Source organism: Tauraco erythrolophus, chromosome 8 (assembly GCF_009769465.1).
Source record: "Tauraco erythrolophus isolate bTauEry1 chromosome 8, bTauEry1.pri, whole genome shotgun sequence".
Taxonomy (NCBI): domain Eukaryota; kingdom Metazoa; phylum Chordata; class Aves; order Musophagiformes; family Musophagidae; genus Tauraco; species Tauraco erythrolophus.
The window spans coordinates 25,502,188-25,521,381 of record NC_141472.1 but is presented as its reverse complement, the minus strand read 5'-3'; the positions used below and the strand labels follow the sequence as shown (position 1 = coordinate 25,521,381).

General features: G+C 41.2%; 1 protein-coding gene across 1 annotated transcript in view; it reads right to left on the bottom strand.

Annotated features, from left to right (window-relative positions):
- DPP4 (dipeptidyl peptidase 4) overlaps nucleotides 1-19,194 on the bottom strand; it is a 43,948-nt gene that overhangs the window by 21,605 nt on the left and 3,149 nt on the right. The window contains exons 2-10 of the mRNA XM_086616153.1: nucleotides 18,859-18,943; nucleotides 10,753-10,851; nucleotides 10,096-10,190; nucleotides 9,903-9,977; nucleotides 6,820-6,872; nucleotides 6,644-6,716; nucleotides 5,381-5,501; nucleotides 4,792-4,952; nucleotides 2,761-2,864 (exon numbers count right to left, since the gene is read on the bottom strand). Coding sequence (XP_086472279.1) covers nucleotides 2,761-2,864; nucleotides 4,792-4,952; nucleotides 5,381-5,501; nucleotides 6,644-6,716; nucleotides 6,820-6,872; nucleotides 9,903-9,977; nucleotides 10,096-10,190; nucleotides 10,753-10,851; nucleotides 18,859-18,943 — 866 coding nt within the window. The remainder of the gene's footprint in view (nucleotides 1-2,760; nucleotides 2,865-4,791; nucleotides 4,953-5,380; nucleotides 5,502-6,643; nucleotides 6,717-6,819; nucleotides 6,873-9,902; nucleotides 9,978-10,095; nucleotides 10,191-10,752; nucleotides 10,852-18,858; nucleotides 18,944-19,194) is intronic.

Below are 19,194 nucleotides of genomic sequence, written 5' to 3'. Positions count from 1 at the left end.
TACTTGACATGAAGAATCAGAGTATCAGAAAAAAATATAATTTTAATGAATGTTCCTGTATACTAATTTTAAGGCATCACATAAAATTTACCGGTTTTGTTTACCATTACGACCTGTTAGATGTACTTGTCTTTTCTTATTTTAGATCTCTCCTATCTCCTAGAAGCCTTATGAACTAAAATAAACCAAACCTCCCCTCCAAAGCAAGTATACATTTTTAACTGGAATTTGCACATTTGAATTAGTTCCAAGTTCATGTTCCCTTTTTCCCCAAAGTTAGTTAACAAAAACCTGTGGGAAATTTTGTGATGAGAGTATCTTCATGATCTTTGGGGGGAAAGGAGAGAAGGATGAAAAAAAGGAAAACAAAGCACTACAATTAGTGTGGATGGATTAAAAAATATGCCAAGTGGTTACTGACCACTTTCAGGTTTATTTCTAGACTGCAGTCTAGAAATCATGTTTAAAAAAGGTCTATTTTCATATTCATATTTGCTAGGAAGTTGGTAGCTCATTTAATTGCTACTGTCACTGGCTTCAAACACTATGTTTTAGACCAATAATATTATAAAAGCACTCTGCAGAAGCTTGTTTGGAAAAAAAAAAACACAAACCCTGCCATTCTTCATGTACATTATACAATCGTATAATAGTGGTTTCCCTTGTTTTGTAAAAGAGGAATTAGTCCCACAATTCTGGAGCCTCTAAATCATCCATTAGACAAGATGGACAGTACAAGGGAAAAAAAAATATTATTTGTTATGCTATTATTATAACACAGTAAATATTTTATGGTTATTATAGAGACTAGGAATGCACCTTCAGTTTTCTACAACCCATGAAAAGTTAACTAAGCTGCAATTAACTCAAGTACAGAGAATAGTAGTTTTACACTGCCCTTCCTCATTTGCTGCTGAGACAGGATATTCCAGCAATCACTGTCTGGAGCTCTCTACTCGAAAGATGACTTATTTTTAGGAGAGATAATTTCAGACAACAAGCATCCACAGGAGCCCCTTGTACCCATGATGCCAAAAGTGGCGTTCAAACGCTGTATGGATTTCATGCTGGTCATTTGTGCAAAAAGTGTCAGGTTTCATCTATCATCTTATATGGCATAGCACTGCCACGCCAGAATTTGGCATCTTTCCTGGACAAATAATAAAACTTTCCCTCTGGAACAGAAGTGCGCTGTGCCCCCTTCAAATGTGGGGGTACAACTGCTGTGCGTACAACGAGCTCTGGATGGGCAGCACCACAAAAATTAACCTGTGCTGTCATACAGTGCTATAAATACTCATACTGTGCAAATATTCATTACTTTGTGCTTCCAGGAGCAAAGCTACCTAACAGCAACACTGTACATCGCTTGCCTCTTCCTACTCATGTACTTCTGCTCTTGCAAAATTCCTGAAGACTCGCTATGGCCACCTCAATGCCTGCAGGACACACCATTATTTGGATCAGATGTTGGGAGAAAGAGTAATTTTTGATCCTTGCACTGATCATTTAAGACTTGATTTATCTTTGTATTAATCATGATTTAAAGAGTGTTACATTTATTTAAAAATGGACTGAGTCCAGGTAACTCAGGCCTGTGTTAGTCAGATGGGTAGATGGCTGGAAGCTAGACGACTTATCCTCCCCAGAGCACACGGCAGCACTGTTCAGCTTTCATTAGGAGCTCACAAAAGGTAAAACATAGCTCTAAGACAGCAGGGATTTTAACCAGAACTGACCAAAACATAAAGGGCTTATAATTCTGAGGCACTGAAATTCTGGAGAAAAACAGTGCACAACAGCTATATTGCATCTAGCTCTTGCAGTTCTACTGTACAGAAAGGAGAAAGAACAACATATTCCTAAAAATTTGCATGTCTCGGTTAACACAGAGATGTCAGTTACGCTGTGGTGAGGACTGAAATGGAACAGCGCTGATATTCCAGTTACAGCTTTTTGGCCACCACATATAAATGGCTGGTTTTACAGACAAGCTAACAGACCTCTTTTGTTTTTTTTTCTGAAGTTTATCAGTACAACCTGTGCTTCCATACCCACCATGTTTGTAAGTGCAAACCTCTAAAAAACGTCCACAATACTGTTAAAAAGAAAAAACAAAACCCAAGATCTGGGATACCAATTCTGTGTGCATGCATTTTAAATAAATTTAGTTGCTCTTTACAAAATACATTTATATCATGTTGTGCATTTCCAGTAGCATTTTGAGAAATACGATTTTCCATTTACTGTGAGAGGTGCTGGTTTTCACCATGTTTCCAAAGAAAACAAACATTTTAAGTATAAATCTGAAGACAACCGTGATACCTTTCCTTAGCAAGGAATCTGCTTCCAATGAAATCAAATCTTCACTTATCATTAAGGTTTTGTTTTGCTTTGTTGTGTGGGGTTTTTTTTTTCCCCTCCAGTGAACTGGAACACATACATTATAATTTGATTATACCAAAACTTGCTCATATTAAAGTTGTACTGTGAAATGACTTCACCATAGTTAGACTCCACTGAATGTGATGAGCCAAGAACTTGTCACATTCTGAATATAACATACATGGAATATGACATCTATATATAATCACTAGCAGGATAATCTCCATGCAGATTTTCTCTGGTAAATCTTGTTGCTACCAGAGCCGCATGACTGGGAAAAACTGCCATATACACGAAATATAGGGTGGTCACACATAAAAGCTCCTCCTCTACCATCAAAAGAAAAAAAGTGAATGTTTAACCAAAATTTCTTACACTGATTTTATTTCTGCAGGTGGAGAAATTTCTGCAGAGCGGAAAGCAGGAAGCGACGTGGCATCCACAATAAAGAACTGCACAGTTGGATTTGTAGCTCCTGCCTAAAAATAAAAATTTTTATTGTACTTTTGAAGAGAGAATATTCTTGGTGAAATAAGTGTTTGAAACTGTAGACGAGAAATTACTACAGACAGTCAGGTAGAACCAGCCAACTTCAAACATGTGAAAAGACAAGTTCCTAAACGCAGTTCTTAAGATTGATACATAAATTATCCTTTGTATTTTTTTTACATGAAAGCGTTAGCTATGTATTTCTAGATAAGAAAGACTACTACATTTAGAAACATTCGTAATCACATAGGGCTTGCTGTACCCAGAACAGTATTTGACCATGTCTCATCCCACACGCCACGCACAGTATCTAACAGTGAATCAAATCCATTGCTAACAGACAGAAAAGTGTTTCTTCATGGAAACTGATACCTTACGTTATGTGATCATATAATAGCTGCCTATACCACAATCAAAGCTGAGACTGCAGCACGTTTAAAGCAGTGCTACTAGGAACTTACGGCGATATAACTGTGTCAGTAAGGGCTTCTTCTCTAGAAGTTAACTAGCCACATCCTCCTCATAATGGTTAGGTAGCTGTAGCTGACTCACCTCCACAAGTCAGCAATATTCCAAAGAAAAGAGGTTTGTAATAAAAGGCACAATTTAAATTGGCAGTTCACTCCACATCTGTGTCTCTTCCCAGGTGCCGGGCTGTGGGCAGAGCACCTGCGGCTGTCAGTGTGCCCAGCCACTCGCCGTGAGCATCAGTCACCCCGCGGGGGGAGGCTCCACGGGGACAGGCAAAGGCCATGTGCTCCTGAAGCTTTGGGAAGGGTAGGGGGTGACTGACCAGGGCTGCTGCAGAGAAAGCCATACTTGGCACACAGAGGACCGGAGGGCGGCATTTAGACCAGGCAAACAGCTGCATCAGCTGAGCGATCAGACAGCTGTACCGGCTGCTCTGCCCTGGTTAATCGAAAGAGTGAAAAACCCTTCCTGAGCTGGCCAGGCCAGCATGGGGAGACAGAGACACACAGGTGCCTCAGCCCAACACAGAGTATAAAAAAAACCAACAGTGAACCAAAAGAACTGAAGAAAGCAATGGGCTTGAGATGGTTTCAACCCATGTACTCCTTCCCGGCAAGGGGGATGCCCAGTGTTGTGGCCGTGAGGACATCAGGGAGACCAGCAAAGAGAACCACGTTTGTATTGCAATTCAGCAGCACAGTGCAATTGTTCTACTCTAAGTGTAATTTGTACTTGTATTGTATCTTCAGGGCACTGCTGCATGACTCTGCTAAATCAAAATCCCGTGTAACATCAAATAACTTCACAAGGTAAATCTTGTGTTAAACATTAAACCCTCCATGTATAGAGTATTTGAAAGAACCTGTTTGAAGCGTATTGGACTCTTGACTCTCACGCCATTTAGTCCAGTGACAACTGTGCAATGAGCAGCGGGCACAAAGTCTTGGGGAGAGGAACAGGGAGGAGAAGGAGCTGCATGCACTAAAGGCTTCACTCACAGCTAAAACTGAAAGAGCTTCAGCTGTGGGCAAAGACACTCCACCAGCAGACTTCTCCCCTTCAGCCCAATAAAGGATCCATTCAACAACTAAAAACGCTACAATTCCATTACTGATACCATGTACAATCCTAACACAATGTACATCTGCCAAGTGCCTTTTACCAACTTCAATTCCCTAAGAGCTTTTTTTATATCAACATCTACTTGCTACCTCAAAATTTTCTGATGAAACAACAAAACCTTAAATCACACTTTTTTTCCTTTTTGCTTTCCCCTGGAGATAATGAAATACTTTAACATTGCCAGATGCTGTTGACTTCAGAAAGAGTAATCACAGCAAGCTGTTGAGGAGAGACAGATAATATTTTCATTAGGAGAAACGGATTAAACAAGACTACTCTCTTAATGAAACTACAGAACCACTATGTTTAATAAATAACACAGACCTTGGGATATGGGATTCTAATGGTCTTTGGATACTGCAAGGTGTCATCAGAATAAAAGGAATACTCTATAATAGGAACTTCTGTGTCATTAAATGCTGCATATGCCACAAAATTGCCATTTGGAGACCACCACAGAGCAGAACGGCTGCTAAACATTTCCTCTGCAAGAGAGACAAACGCATTTAAGATATAATTGATAAGTTGGCTCTTCTATCCTAGGTACTGTTCTCATTAGATTTTAATAGAATTTTTTTTTTTACTTGAAGTTCAGATACCAAAGCGCAGACTGTTTGTTGGGGTTCTGAAATGAGACATCAGATCAATGCTTATAATCTATCATATGAAGCTAATTCACACACACTGATTTCCAGTGACGTGCTGCAAGTTAGGCGAACTCATTTCCGTTCTTAGATCTTCACATTAGCCTGGTATTAAGCTCGGGTAAGGATGCATGCTTCTGTTAAAATCCAGACTTAGATTATTTTGAACTTCTCAAGGACAAGAAATGAGAACAGTTATAATAAAATAATTACAACAAAACAAAGTTTTTACATCATCATGCAAAGTAAAATATGCTTGACAGAGTTACCTTCATAAACCCAATCTGGTATTCCATTGAGAATTTTATTTTCTTCGCCATTTTCAGTGATTTGCACAGCTTCTGCTGTTGGTGAAGCTTTTATATAAACATTATTATTCCACACATATGCCTGCAAAACATTGTGATTACAATTACTGTTAGAGTAAATCCTACTTCCTTACTTTGCCACATCTAGTGAGAAATTTACATCAGATGACAAAAACTGTCTTTGAAAGTTGCATTTCACCAAACATCATTAATACTTAACAAACTTGAATTACTAATACAAATCATGTGTAGCAACCTAACTTCAGATGCAAAACCCAATTAACTATGATAAACGACATGATTACAAGTTTTGAAAACCCTGCTATTCATTTTCTGTTGAGATACAAGCTTATTTTCCTTCATTAGCAGTTGTTTCTCACTAATTTGTCTTTCAAAGAAAACTATCAGTACTTTGGTAAAACACTGACGGGGGTCTCAGCAATAGATCTGCAAAGATGGTGCATTTGTTCAGTAGCACTCGGAACTCCTAGTTTTTGGCACTTGTCTGCCTCTCCAGCCACTCCTTTTCTTCCTCTCCAACAACTGAACAACAGTTTTATTCCAGAGCTTCGCTCTGCAATGTGGAAAGAGCTTTTCAACATCCTCTGCTTCTGTGCTTGGGCTCTATAATCCCTATATTACAAGCAGTAATAATAAATAAACACCGCATTCTCCTGTGACAGATCTTTAGTCAGATCTGACACTCATCATAGGGAATGTACAAGCCTTGCAAACACAATGGCTGTCACGATTGCCATAGACTGGAGAGGAGAGGAGGAAGAAAAGGACAGCAGGCACGAGTACAAGAGAGATTTTGATCCTTTAATCCCTGTTACACACATCCATCAACACTCCATTGCTTCTGGTGTAATCAGGACATAAAAAAATCAGTGATGAGTAAGTAGACAATTGTAATGCTGCTGCCTTTGAAATGGATGAACTACTGTCTGCAGCTGCAAAAACATGAAGTCCTGTGCATCTGTGCGTTATAAGACTACTGGGGCCACTACTACTTTCAGGAATGCCTTTTCATTAAAGAACAAAACAAAACACATGGAGGGGTTTTGGAGTCTTTCCAGCAACAGTAGTCAATTTGGAAACTAGTTCACCTACTTTATCTGGCAGAAGGAAAGTCCCAAAACCTCAAGGGTATGTACAACGTGAGGTTCCATGCCATGTGTACAGAAATGACTGTTTATACAAGTTTCACTTATCTTTACTAACCAGTTTGTGACCAACAGGTGACCAGGATATATATTGTGTATCATTAGGTAGCAGTCCATCATCTAAGATAGAACTGGAAAAACAAAACCAGAACATGGCGAAAAGAAATCAGTGAAACGTCATTTCATTGCAAAATAACATTAAAACTACATCTCCTGCGCAAAACAATTACTGACCTGCTATTGAAATCATAGATGTAATATGAAGCTGTATAGGAATACCTCCACAACTGCAAAAGAATTATTTTAATATTAAGAAAATAAATTTCACCAGGATTCGTGCCTCTTAACAGTTTGAATTACCTCTGAAACCCTCCCCACGCTTTTCTGTGACAGACAGAACACAGTGAATGTCTCCGAGATGTTTTAGCAAAGACTAAAAAAAATCACCCCCCTCTTGGGTCATCACTTAAATACTATGATGGAGGCCACTGACTGATTAAGGACAGAGATACAAAGGCCAGAGATGCCGCAGATTTTCAGAAACCCTTGTAGCTACATGGCAGACTACTACAGCTTTGCACAGTTAATCCCCCTCCTTCTGCCTTACTGGTACACTTGCCGTTTTCTGTCTCATTTTCCACGTTTTGGAAGCACACATTATGGTATCATCTTCACATAAATTAACTTGGCACCTCAGTGTTTAGTCGTCCTCACAAGTCCCAGCAGTATTTCTGTAGCAGTTCCTCCAGTTCCAGGGTGCCCTATTCCCATTCATATTGCCACAGAAACAAACCCTTTCTCTCAGAAACCTGCCTCTTGAAGTCTGTATCACACTGTGGGCACTTACAGAGGGAAAGATGATGATGATGACAACGCAGACATGTTTAAATGCGTTCACTACGTGGGGCTGAAGAGGTTCGATTCAGCCCACGGCGCTGACATGCTACAATAACGCTACCTTCTATGATGGTTCTTGAAGATTTGTATGAAGATATAAAACAATAACTTAGTACTACACAACCAGATGGCTATTACATAAGAAGCGTCTACATCCTCATGATTCATTTTCGTACTCTGTTTTCTTGCAATGAAGATTAATAATAACACAACTTTCAATCACACTATTACATAAAGGTTAAAAGATCTTGCTTCAGCGTTAAAATAAAATTAACTCTAGTGACTGCAACAAATAAAATACTCGTATTGGGTTTGCATGGCAAGGTTTTGGTAGTGGCGGGGGCTACAGGGGTGGCTTCTGTGAGAAGCTGCTAGAAGCCTCCTCAGAGCCAATGCCAGCCGGCTTCAAGACGGACCTGCCGCTGGCCATGGCCAAGCCCATCAGTGATGGTGGCAGCACCTCTGGGATAACATAGTTAAGAAGAGGAAAAAAGACCTGCGCAACACCCTGCAGCTGGAGAGGGGACTAAGAACAGGAGAGAAACAGCCTCTGCAGACACCAGGATCAGTGAATAAGAAAGGGGAGCAGGTGCTCCAGGCACCAGAGCAGAGATTCCCCAGCAGCCCGTGGTGAAGACCATCGTTGGGCAGGCTGTCCCCCTGAGGCTCATGGAGGTTAGCAGTGGAGCAGAGATCCACCTGCAGCCCATGGAGGACCCCACACTGGGGCAGGCGGATGCCCAAAGGAGCCTCTGACCCTGTGGACAGCCTGTGCTGGAGCAGTTTTGCTGGCAGGACTTGTGATCCCGTGGGGAACCCACACTGGAGCAGTTCATGAAGAACTGTATCCCATGGGCAGGACTCATGTTGGAGAAGTTCATGGAGGACTGCCTCCTGCAGGAGGGACCCCACAGTGGAGCAGGGGAAGAACGTGAGGAGTTTTTCCCCTTAGGAGTAAGGAGCGGCAGAAACAATGTGTGATGAACTGACCATGACATCCATTCCCTGTCCCTCTGCTGTTAGAGGGGAGAAGGTAGAGAATTCAGAAGCAAAGTTGAGCTCAGGAAGAAGGGAAAAGGTGTTTCAAGATTTGTTTTTTACTTCTCATTATCTTCCTCTGATTTTGATTGGTAATAAAATTAAGTTAGTTTCCCCGAGTCCGCTTTTCTGTGACAGTACTTGGTGAGTGATCTCTCCCTGCCCTTATTTTGACCCATGAGCCTTTTGTTGTATTTTCTGTCCCCTGTCCAGCTGAGGAGGCGAGTGACAGAGAGTGGCTTTGGTGGGCACCAGGTGTCCAGCCAGGGCCAACCCACCACAACACTACAGGGCAATAAATCATTACTAGAGGGGATGTCTAGGGTGGCTGGAAAAATATAAGGCATTTTGTGGCCACTAACAATGCAGTGAAAAGTCAAACAATTCTGAACAATTCAGAAAGACAAAAGGTAAGTGGCTAAGTAGTAACCAGCAAGGAAGCTAAAACTGCAAAAAAGTGATGACCGAGCGCATGGATTGTGGCTGGCACAGTGTGGGAGGAATTCTTGGACTGCAAAGTCAGATCATGTAGACAGAGCTCAGTGACACAGTGCTCAAGGATTTGTATGCTACACGAGTCAGCACTGAGCTTTTTACAAACAAAAGAGTCAGCTCTCTATTAAAAAAAGGAAACAACAACAAAGTTACTGGCTTCTCAGTGCACACACTGTAGGGCAAGTTACCAGAAACCATTAGGTTTCTGTAACTGTCCTCAAGTGGCACACGGAGCCAGGTTTTCATGCCAGCTGGCACAAACGTAGGTTGACCTTTGTTGCACGGTTCAGCACCAAGCCAGGATGAGGCACTGTGCTGGAGCTTTTTCACAGTCTTACTGACAGCAGGGAATGAGGGCACCTAAGTCCACTCCAAGCGCAAAAGGACAAACTTCTCTTGTAAGCACATGCTGCTTTTCATTCACCTCAGTTTTAAATTCTTATGTTCTCACACTACAACGTAACAACCATATATATACATGGCATACGTGTGTAAGCATATGTAGGCAAGCGCATCTACTCATCACTCCTCCTAACCCACAGAACTCCTTGGACAGTCATGCCTATCTACTCTTCTAGTTTATCTCCCCAGATGAACCATCCAGCCTCATTCTCCTCGTGACATCTCTCCATCCACTTTTAATCCAACGTCTTTTCTCAGGCTGTCACATCTCTTCTGCCAAGCTCACAGAAAACACTAGTCTCTCTTCTCCTCCTCCCTGCTCAACTTCACCATTCCTCTGCAGACATCCATCTCATTCCTCCATCCTTCTGCATTTCCCTCACTTTCTCTCAGCCATCCCTACTTTCAAGAGCACCTTCTTGCTCAGTTGTTCCTAAACCTTTACTTCCCACCTTCATCCTCAGAGAAGCAAAGTGCACTTGTACCTTTGTATAGCTGTACTGCAGAAGAGCAAACTTTTGGTCAGGAGACAATATAGCTGTGGTTGCGTTGTATTTATCCTGTCAACAGAGGGCAAAAGGAACACATAAAGCATTGATTCCAAAGAAATGCACAGAACAAAATATTAAATTCGATACCTTTCCCGATGTCTGCATATTTATATATAAGTCAACGTACTAATGTTGTATTCGCCAAGATTACTGAGGATGTTCCGGTGTCAGCATTGACAAGTAGGATGTCTCCATTAGTTGCTTCATGAAGATACTGATTTCCTAGAAGAACAAGAGAGCTGCTAATAAACAGTAACTAAAACCCTGATCAGTTACTTCTCTTTTCCCCTTATGTTTTTAAGCAGGAAATAAAATTCAAAAATCTGGTCAATGTTGTGCTTCCCACTTCTGTAATGAAGGGATGCTTATAGCACAAGAATGTTCACAAAATGTAGTCCTGGGGCTCACAGCCTCCGCTTTCTGGCATCCCTTTCTCTTGCAGCTCTAGGCATATTCAAAATGAAAAGCTCCCTGTATCCTCCTGATCCCTGACAGCCTGATGCACAGGAACCTGACACACTTCAGAGTATAACATGCTTCTACAAAAAAGCATAGAAGTAAGTATGCTCTTTTAGCAGTAGGAGAATATAGCTTGCCATGAACGCAAACACATATCCAAGGAAAAAAAAAAAAATCACAACATTTTGAGCTATTCATCTTTCTATAATGGCACCAACAAATAACTTTTTTTTCAGGATATAGCAGTCACCTCAGCATGACGATACATGTCTACTGAAGGCAGTACATCTTCTTGACATTCATACTGTATGTAGAAATGGATTACCTGAAATCCACTCCAAACTATGTGATCTGTACTGATAGTCACTATTCAAGTAATTCTGTAGAGTGTATGTTCTTCGTGAATCAGTCTCAGACGTACTTTCTGAAAGAAAGAGACAGATTTTGATGTTGCTGCATTTTTTTCCACCCCAGCTTAACTTGACTACTAAAATAAATGGGGTTTTGTTGCCAGTTATTGATGTGTTTTAGCTAACCAGCTCTAAAGTACTAGCAGTAAGAAGGCACTAAAGCTTTACTGCAAGATAAATTCAGCAAGCATAAAATAAACGAGAATTGGTGAGATCACTCAACTAACTCATGTAAAAATTACAGATGCCTTTTTCTCTGCTGTTATTTAAGGTACACAAGAGCTGTTATTTTTTGAGTAAAGGAAAACACCTTTTTGACAGTGACGAAATAAACAGAGGACCTCCGGCTCTCTTATCTCAGGAAACGCATACTTATACTCCACAAAAATTGAGACGTGATCTTAGTGCCTTCCCGCTCCATCCTCGTGCTGGGAACTTTGCTGCAGAACCCTGACTGCTAATATTTGCACAGAACATCAGTCATGGGGTGGATCGTGCAAAGCAAAGATGCACATACTCATGTTTCAGAGCGGTGGACAGCCAAGGCTGTCCAGATGAGTGAAATGTGGCATCAATGTGAGTAGATGCACAGACCTTGAGAGAGACCCTAAAACTAAAGCTGCTGCTGTACTTTATCACATATTCTATAATATTGCTGTTCCTGCTCATGAACCCTTCAATTGTGAATCATCTGCTTATCATTAAAGTAAAATTTCAGAAATGTCTCAAATGAAAAAATCCAAGGAGTTGTAAAATTTTCAAGGAAGGTCTAATTTAAAAAAAAAATAAATCACAAATGCTTACTGAAAAGCTTATGATGAAATAACTGGTTAAATGTTTATCTCTCTCATGATGTGTTTTTCACCAAGGTATTTTAATGTTTACTGCAACATTGCTATTTTGACTGCAAAATTAAAGCCAAGCAACTGGGTTACTATGAAAAGACTAAGTGAAGCTTTGATTCCAGTTAAGCTAATGGTCATCAATTCCAGTGCACTACAGTCAACTTCTATGAAAAATATTTCTTTCCTACTAGCTGTGGTGCACAACCTACTCTTTCCAAAATCTCAAAGGTTCAATAACAATAACAGTTAAAAAAATCAGTTTTCAAGTCTTTGTGATCTTTTTCCTCTGAAAACAAAGATTAAAATTTTTAAATTTAGGTGTGCAATTCTCTCCCTGCTTCCTGCTCCCTTGTGTTTTTTCTCTTTTTTTAAATGGGAATCTAAAGCCTATCCTTATACAAAACTACACAGTCCAGAAGGGCAGCAATTTTTATTTCAACTGGTTAAATCATTCCTTTTTTGTTACTACCAGTACAAATCAAAAGACCTAGGATAAAACCTACTGATAAAAAACACTCAAGTACAGACGTGGTGACTGATCAGCCAAGATCATAATCTGTCTCTATCAATTCTGAGAGACCCAGTCTTTGATGCTTTTAAACATACAGCTTCCTCTTTCATTTTGCTGAAGAAGAGCGTAAAGTCCTTGGGGAAACACACAGAGAAAAACACCTCACAATTTTTGCAGGTTATCTTTCTGCAGGTTAAATACATGTGACATCCAGAACACAATAGGAAGATATTTATATTACCAATTAGAGTTTTATTTCCGAACAATAAGCACATTGCATATATATAGCACAGACTGTACAGGCATTGCTGCAATAAAAGTCAAGAGCCTCAACAAACAACTATTTTAGTCTAAGATGCTCTGCAAAGGTTAAAAAAATTGCTTGCTTAATTCATATGAAATTTCACTGTTCTAAAAAATTACTAGTCTAGATTTCTTGCTCATGAAGTTTCCATGAGAATATTAATTTCTCAGGTTAATTATTCTATATTAACTGAATATTTAATTTGACGGATTATGAACAAGAGTGCATTTGATATTCACGCACAGTTGTCTAGTTGGGAATATCACTTCTCTCCTTCCTAATTGACTAAGTGTCATTTTCAATTAGAGGGGCTTCAGAAAGCAACAAAATTCTCTCTTGGAAAAGAAGGAGCAATTTAAGACAGGTGGCTGATGAACAGGTTTAGGGATTTTTCCAAACTGATGGATGTTTTTCCCCCTGGTGACATACATATTTTGCTGAGGTCTCACTACTAAAAATCAGGCCACTATTAAGATTTGTTGGCTGTGTATAAAATTAAAACTTCATTTTCTGTCAACACCTTCCACATAGTAACTGAATATGAAAACACACGCCAAGCTGTAAGGGTATACTCATAAAGTTCTAATTGAAGTATTCTCTTAATTTGCGAGATAGGCCACTACTGGTATATTCTTACTTATCCACATTATGCCAACGACCAAAGACACTCAACATACATTTTATTCTGCATTTTGGTTCTTCCTGTTCAGATTCCATTTGGAAAAAAGTGTCAAACAGGTTTATTTTGACAAAATAAAGTAGTTGTTGACGTTCAAGAGCATTTTATTGGCTTTGAAGATTGGATATAGGTCAATGTATGCTCATATTTTAGTAAAACAGCTTCTTTCACTCTTAGGTTCCTCAGAGAGGCTGTGAAGGCTTAATTTTCTTTCTATTTTTCTTCTTTGACTATTCCAGATACAGACTTATTTTTCTAAATTCCAAATGACTAGCTCTTCATCTCCACCCTATTCTCATCCCCCGAAGCACATACATGTTTCCACTGTCATAATGATATACTAGAAACATTTACATCATGATACACCTGTTACAACGGCAATATCCTAGTAAGTCCTTCTGGGAAGGAGGCTCTTAACCTTTTATGTAAGTAGTACTCATATGAAGTTGATAAACACTTTTGTTTCAATTTTGGATTTTGTTGTTGGTTTTTTTTTTTTAATGTCACCCTTTCTAGAGAGAAAAATTGAGTTGGTTTCTGTAGGTGTAAGGTGTAAAGTAAACAATAAATTCACTACTGTGTAAGGTTTATGGTATGACACATCATCATACCCAAATTTAAAGTTGTTGACAAATTACTTGTGGTATATGTATTGTTTATTCCTCAGTGTCAAGGCAGATTTTACTGATTTCCTTCTATAATAAAGAAGAGTGAGAAATTATGTGACCAACTTAAATGAGATGAAAAACTATAAAACTAGTAATAACGGAAGCTTTACTGCGTGTTCCCACTACCAAGAGTGACTGGAAGAACCACAAAAAGGGAAAGAGGAGAAGAAGCATAATGCTCAGCAATCATGAGAAAGGAAAGGATAGAAAAACAATAAAAGAAAAGGTGAATGAGTATCATCATTTTTAAGTGATGGCTGAACAAGGGTGAGAATGGTCTGCAATCTAAGAATTTAATTTTGGAGCAGCGTGAGAGATGCAGGAAGGGAAACCTGACTGAATCAGTAGTTAGTCAGAAAAGTAAGTGACATTTCAGGCTATTTTTCCCAAACCTTCCTTCTTCCCTGTTTCTCTTCCAACACATGTTAAAAAAAGTACTCAAAAGGGAAGGCTCCCCTACGCTCAAGCCCCCAGTTACTGCCTGAGACACGTGACAATTAGAGCACAGAAAGGGATTTCCAGCAAAGAAGAAAGTAAAAACAACTCTGCTGGGTCAGGCCAAAGGTTCACTTAACGTGAAATCCCACCTTATTCCCCGTGGCAGATAACAGCCATCCAGGAGAGACCATAATCAAGGGGTGAGTGCTGTGACACCTCCCGGGCAGCTCACCCAGGTGTCACTCTCCAGGGCTGCAAAGACTTCCCCAGAGGGAGGTAATCATCAACTTCGTACTCAATAGATCTGGAGTCCCTCTACAACTTGCCTCACCTCACACAAAGCAAGGAAACAAAGATCGCAGAAGTGTTCTGCAGGCAGCAATCCCCTGCTGGTATTTTTTAATATATTACATTACTCAGCATTTGAATTAAGTAGATAACTGAGTTAAATGACAGTTACAGAAGTCAAGGACATACAGCAGGAAAACAACTTCATCCTCTACCTTTTCCTTTACTAGCTAGAAAAGTAACACATCCACACATAACATGAAGACTACAAGGATCCTGTAATGCAGAGCAAGGTGCATGGGTACACAGGGAAAAGAGAACAGTTCAAACAGCCAGATTCAAACCAAAAGACTGTTTGGTCAGAAAAGTCTACAGCACACTCACAACAACCTCATGTATCTCCCCTACAACTTTGGAGAGAATTTAAGCCATGATTTTGTTTAAAGTCCTTTGAAGGTAGGTTACTGGAAGCAACTACTGCTCACCGTTCATACAATGGTTGTCTAAAAAAACCCCACAGGGAGTCAATATGCTGATCTGAACCTTGATTTTTGAATCTAGATTCAAAGAGATTCTACTTCAAAGATAAATTTCTGATCCATAGATTTGAACTCCCTTACAGATTTCCTAGCTTTCTCCCTACACACTCTTAAACCTAATGCCTTTCTGAAATTGCAATAACACAGGACTCCTTATTTCCAAGAAAACCGTGACAGATCACAACCACCAGATTCATTCATCTTGTGGCACAGGTCTTCAAATATGAGGGCTGTGTATCAGCCAGAAGCCTCTCTGTATTTTAAACGTAGCGTTAGGTTGCAAGCAGGGTGTTCACACTGGCCATAGATACTTCTCCACATTGCCCAGTCACAAATTTGCTTAGCTCAGGACAGAATGCAGATAGGATAAACAGAGGAAGACTGTAGATATGACCACCCCCAACAGAACAATGATGAAAGCTATCTGGAGACTTTTATTTCCTTTCCTTTCAGTTATACATTAACACAGCTGCGAGGAAGATCTGCAACCTCACCTCTCTTGAGTCCTTGAAGCACGAAGCTGTCTCAGCAGTCCCAACATTCTTCAATTTCAAATCCAGGATGACAACATGAACTTATTTGACTTCTGCTGCTAGTAACCCTTAACTCTATTGATGGTAGCTTTCCACCAGCCACTAGAAATAGCTGACTGATGTGTTGGGTATCAGGCTCAGAGAGTACCCTCAGGCACCTTAAGGTCATTAACTTCCTCAGCACCTGTGGTGCTTTTCCAACCTCTTCTAGGCACATTTCTATCAAAAAAACCACAGAAGCCCACGCATAGTATCATCTAACCATGACAGTGATGAGCCTTCTCATTTAGTGGATACCTCACCCTTGGAGAATTAGATCTCTGGGTGAAGGAATCTGGATTGTGAACAGACGATAGCATAAGACCCCCCCCCACTATAAGACTGTTTATGACTTGCTCATGGCAGCAGAATTACACTAGACATTGTACTGTGTTCTTTCTGCTCTCAGCATTGGCTACTCTTCCTCTCACTCCTGGCCTTCCTGCCCAGCTGGCTGTTAACAAGAACGGCTGCCAGAGGAGAGGTAACAGCATATGGCCACTGGATGTTTCCATCTGCCTTTTGCATGTAAAGTTACAGAAGAAAAAAATAGGAGAAGCACAAGTACATGGATAAGTGAGTTATAAGCAGACAGACCACAATTTTTTAGAAAATACTCATACTTTAAGGGTAACCACTTGCTACTTAAATAGCTTCTCAAAGCGTAACGATACTTGCATCAACAGACTTCAAATACAACCTCCAAGGCTGTTTTGAGATTGAGCTGTTTGATGCAAGTAGCCCCGTGTGGTTATTAAATATAAAATAAGGTGGAAAAATAGGCAGTGGGTATAAAGAAAAAGTATAGATTTTTGTACACATTTGCAGCTGAAGACTCCAAAGGTAAATACTGAAGGGCTGCACCCAAAATTAGGGAACGCTTTTGCAAATTTAAGCCTGCAGTATTTGCCCATGCTAAATGGCTGCAAGAGAAGCAGCAGAAGTTCCATGTGCCAGACCTACAGTCCAGACAACAGGCCACAACTCCTCTGGAGTGGCAAAATTTCACCACCTTTCAGAGCACTGGAGTCCATTTATCAAATTAATTCTGTGCTGCATGACTACTAAGGTTATGAAATGAAAGTACCTTGAGAAGTATAGCAGGGAGAAGAGCACCAGGCCAAAGGTGAGAAATCTAAATTCAAAAATATCTGCGTATATCAATAATCATCATTCTCACTCCTTATACAATGCTTGAACCATTGGGATGAAATAAGACTTGACTGCAATTACAATGACCTTTATCAGAACTGACTTTGATTTCACATAGTTACAGTCATGTGAGCAGCTGCTGCTGCTCCTCCTCCTCCCCACCGCCCCTCAGTTTTGCCACCTTTCATTTTGTACTCAGTCCAGCACCTGTACTGTCCCAGGAGGCACCCCCAGCTGACTCACATGCTCTGAGGTTGTTCATAAAAGCCACATAATCAAACTGTCAGTGCTCTAACCTATAAAGGAATAATTATAAATGCACCACCTGTACACTCTCTGCTAACAGAAAACATTTGTTTAGCACCCTTCAGTCAAAAACTCAAAAGCACCCTGCAGTTCCTGAACTATAATGGTCACAGTTGTTATTCAGATGTTACTGTTGCCTGGATTTAGGAAGAGACAAGAATTCAAGCTTTTAAACTGAGACCTCTCCATCTCACTCCTTATTTTATCCAGAAGGACCTAGTGAACTACCTGGGTGTGCTAGGTAATCTCCCACGCATTAATTTGAGCCAACAGTAAAAAGACTGACACATTGCCCTACTCTTTTACAAGAAAAACGATGCAAGCCAAGGCTGACAGCATGGTGATATTCTGTATGTCACCTAACAGATGCGTTTCTTTAAAGCAAAATATATTTACTATATATTCAATGACTGATTCTAAATTGCAGCCACTTCTACAGCAAAAGGATTCCTAAGCTACAATTCATGAAAGAAGAAAACCCATTTGATTTTCAGTAAGACACAGCACTGACACTAACGCAGACAAGCACCAACTCTTCAGCAAGTTCAGGCCTGCATATTGAATTCCTTCCTGAGGTGTCATGCCTGCACACATGCACCTGATAAGCTATTAAGACCCTTTCTCTTGCTCTTCCCAACTTCTGAAACTAGGAGTATTTTCTGTCACCTCAAAAAACCGCAAAAAGTTACCCAAAAAGAGAGTCAGCATCAACTGATGGGAGTTTTAGCCCAGAAGGTATGTAATTCAGATATCTGGACTTTGACAATCTAGTTGTTAATGACTGTGATATAAATAATGACGGAGTTGAATTGCAAAAAAGTTTAATGTAAATTATGCCTTATGAATACTAGTGACACAAGCTTTGCCTCTTTACTTGACATATGAAAAAAACACCAGAACTTTCTGTGCCCATAGGCAATCGCTGTGTTCATTTCCGAACACATTGTCAAGATCAATGCACAGGTCTTCCCACCTCACAAACAGAAGACCACCAAAGGTTCAGTCTAGAAAACAGTTTCCTCAGAGTTTGCAGGGCTGAATTCTATATATCCCAACTGCTCAGCTGTTAATCGTAAGAACACAAAAAGAGAGACTGACCTGCAGCTCTGTCCCACCAGCTGCAAGCAACGCGCTGCTTGATAAGCATTTAATGCTGTTTCACATTAACATCCACAGCTACGAGGATGAGCTGGCAAGTACAAACCGATCAGAGTCCAAAAATGCATTCTCAATCTTTTCCTACTCTTCTGACCTCTGCAACTGCGCTGTGTATGTAACGTCACTCAATAACATTAAAAAAAACTGTGCAAACAAAGCAAATTAGAGGGAATATAATCTTATCTCTTCAATACACCCTAGAAAAATGATTAACTGGCATTTTTCTGCTGGCTCCACAGCCTTCAGCTGTAACAGGAGAAGAAAATGCTGAAAACGATAACGCTTATAGCCAGTAGTCTCAGCTCACACGGGACTCGAGGGGCTTTTTAACTACCCGCGCCGCGCTCCCACCCTCCCAGGTGAGACACCTTCTTCACGAAGCCCCTCCCAGGCTCCCGGCACCCCGGAGCTCCAGCTCTACCAACCCCGTTCCCTAAAGCACAAACTTTCGGCAAAACTTTCCCCCGCTAATGTGGGCGCCGCGGCTGCGGATGCCCCGAGGCCGGCAGAGCCCGAGCCCCCCGCCGCCCTCCCCTCCCCTCCCCTCCCCTCCGGACTTACTGCCGGTGAGCAGAGCCAGGGGTACTGCGATGACCGTGACGACGACGGCGACCCCCAGGATGCCCAGCAGCCACTTCAGGAAGCTCTGCAAGGAGAAGTCTCGTCAGGCGGCGGCCGCGACCGCACGCGGCCGCCCCCTCCCCGTTCGCCCCCAATCCACCTTCATGGCGCGACGGAGCGGAGCGGAGCGGAGCGGAGCGCGGCGGGCGGGGCCTCCGCCCTGGGCGGAGGAGCCGAGCGGAGCGAACCCGCCGGCTTCTGGCTTTGCCCTCGGGGGGCTTTCCCGGTGAGCAGCACCGGGCGCCTAGGCGAGGGGGGCCGGGGGCGGCCGGCGCT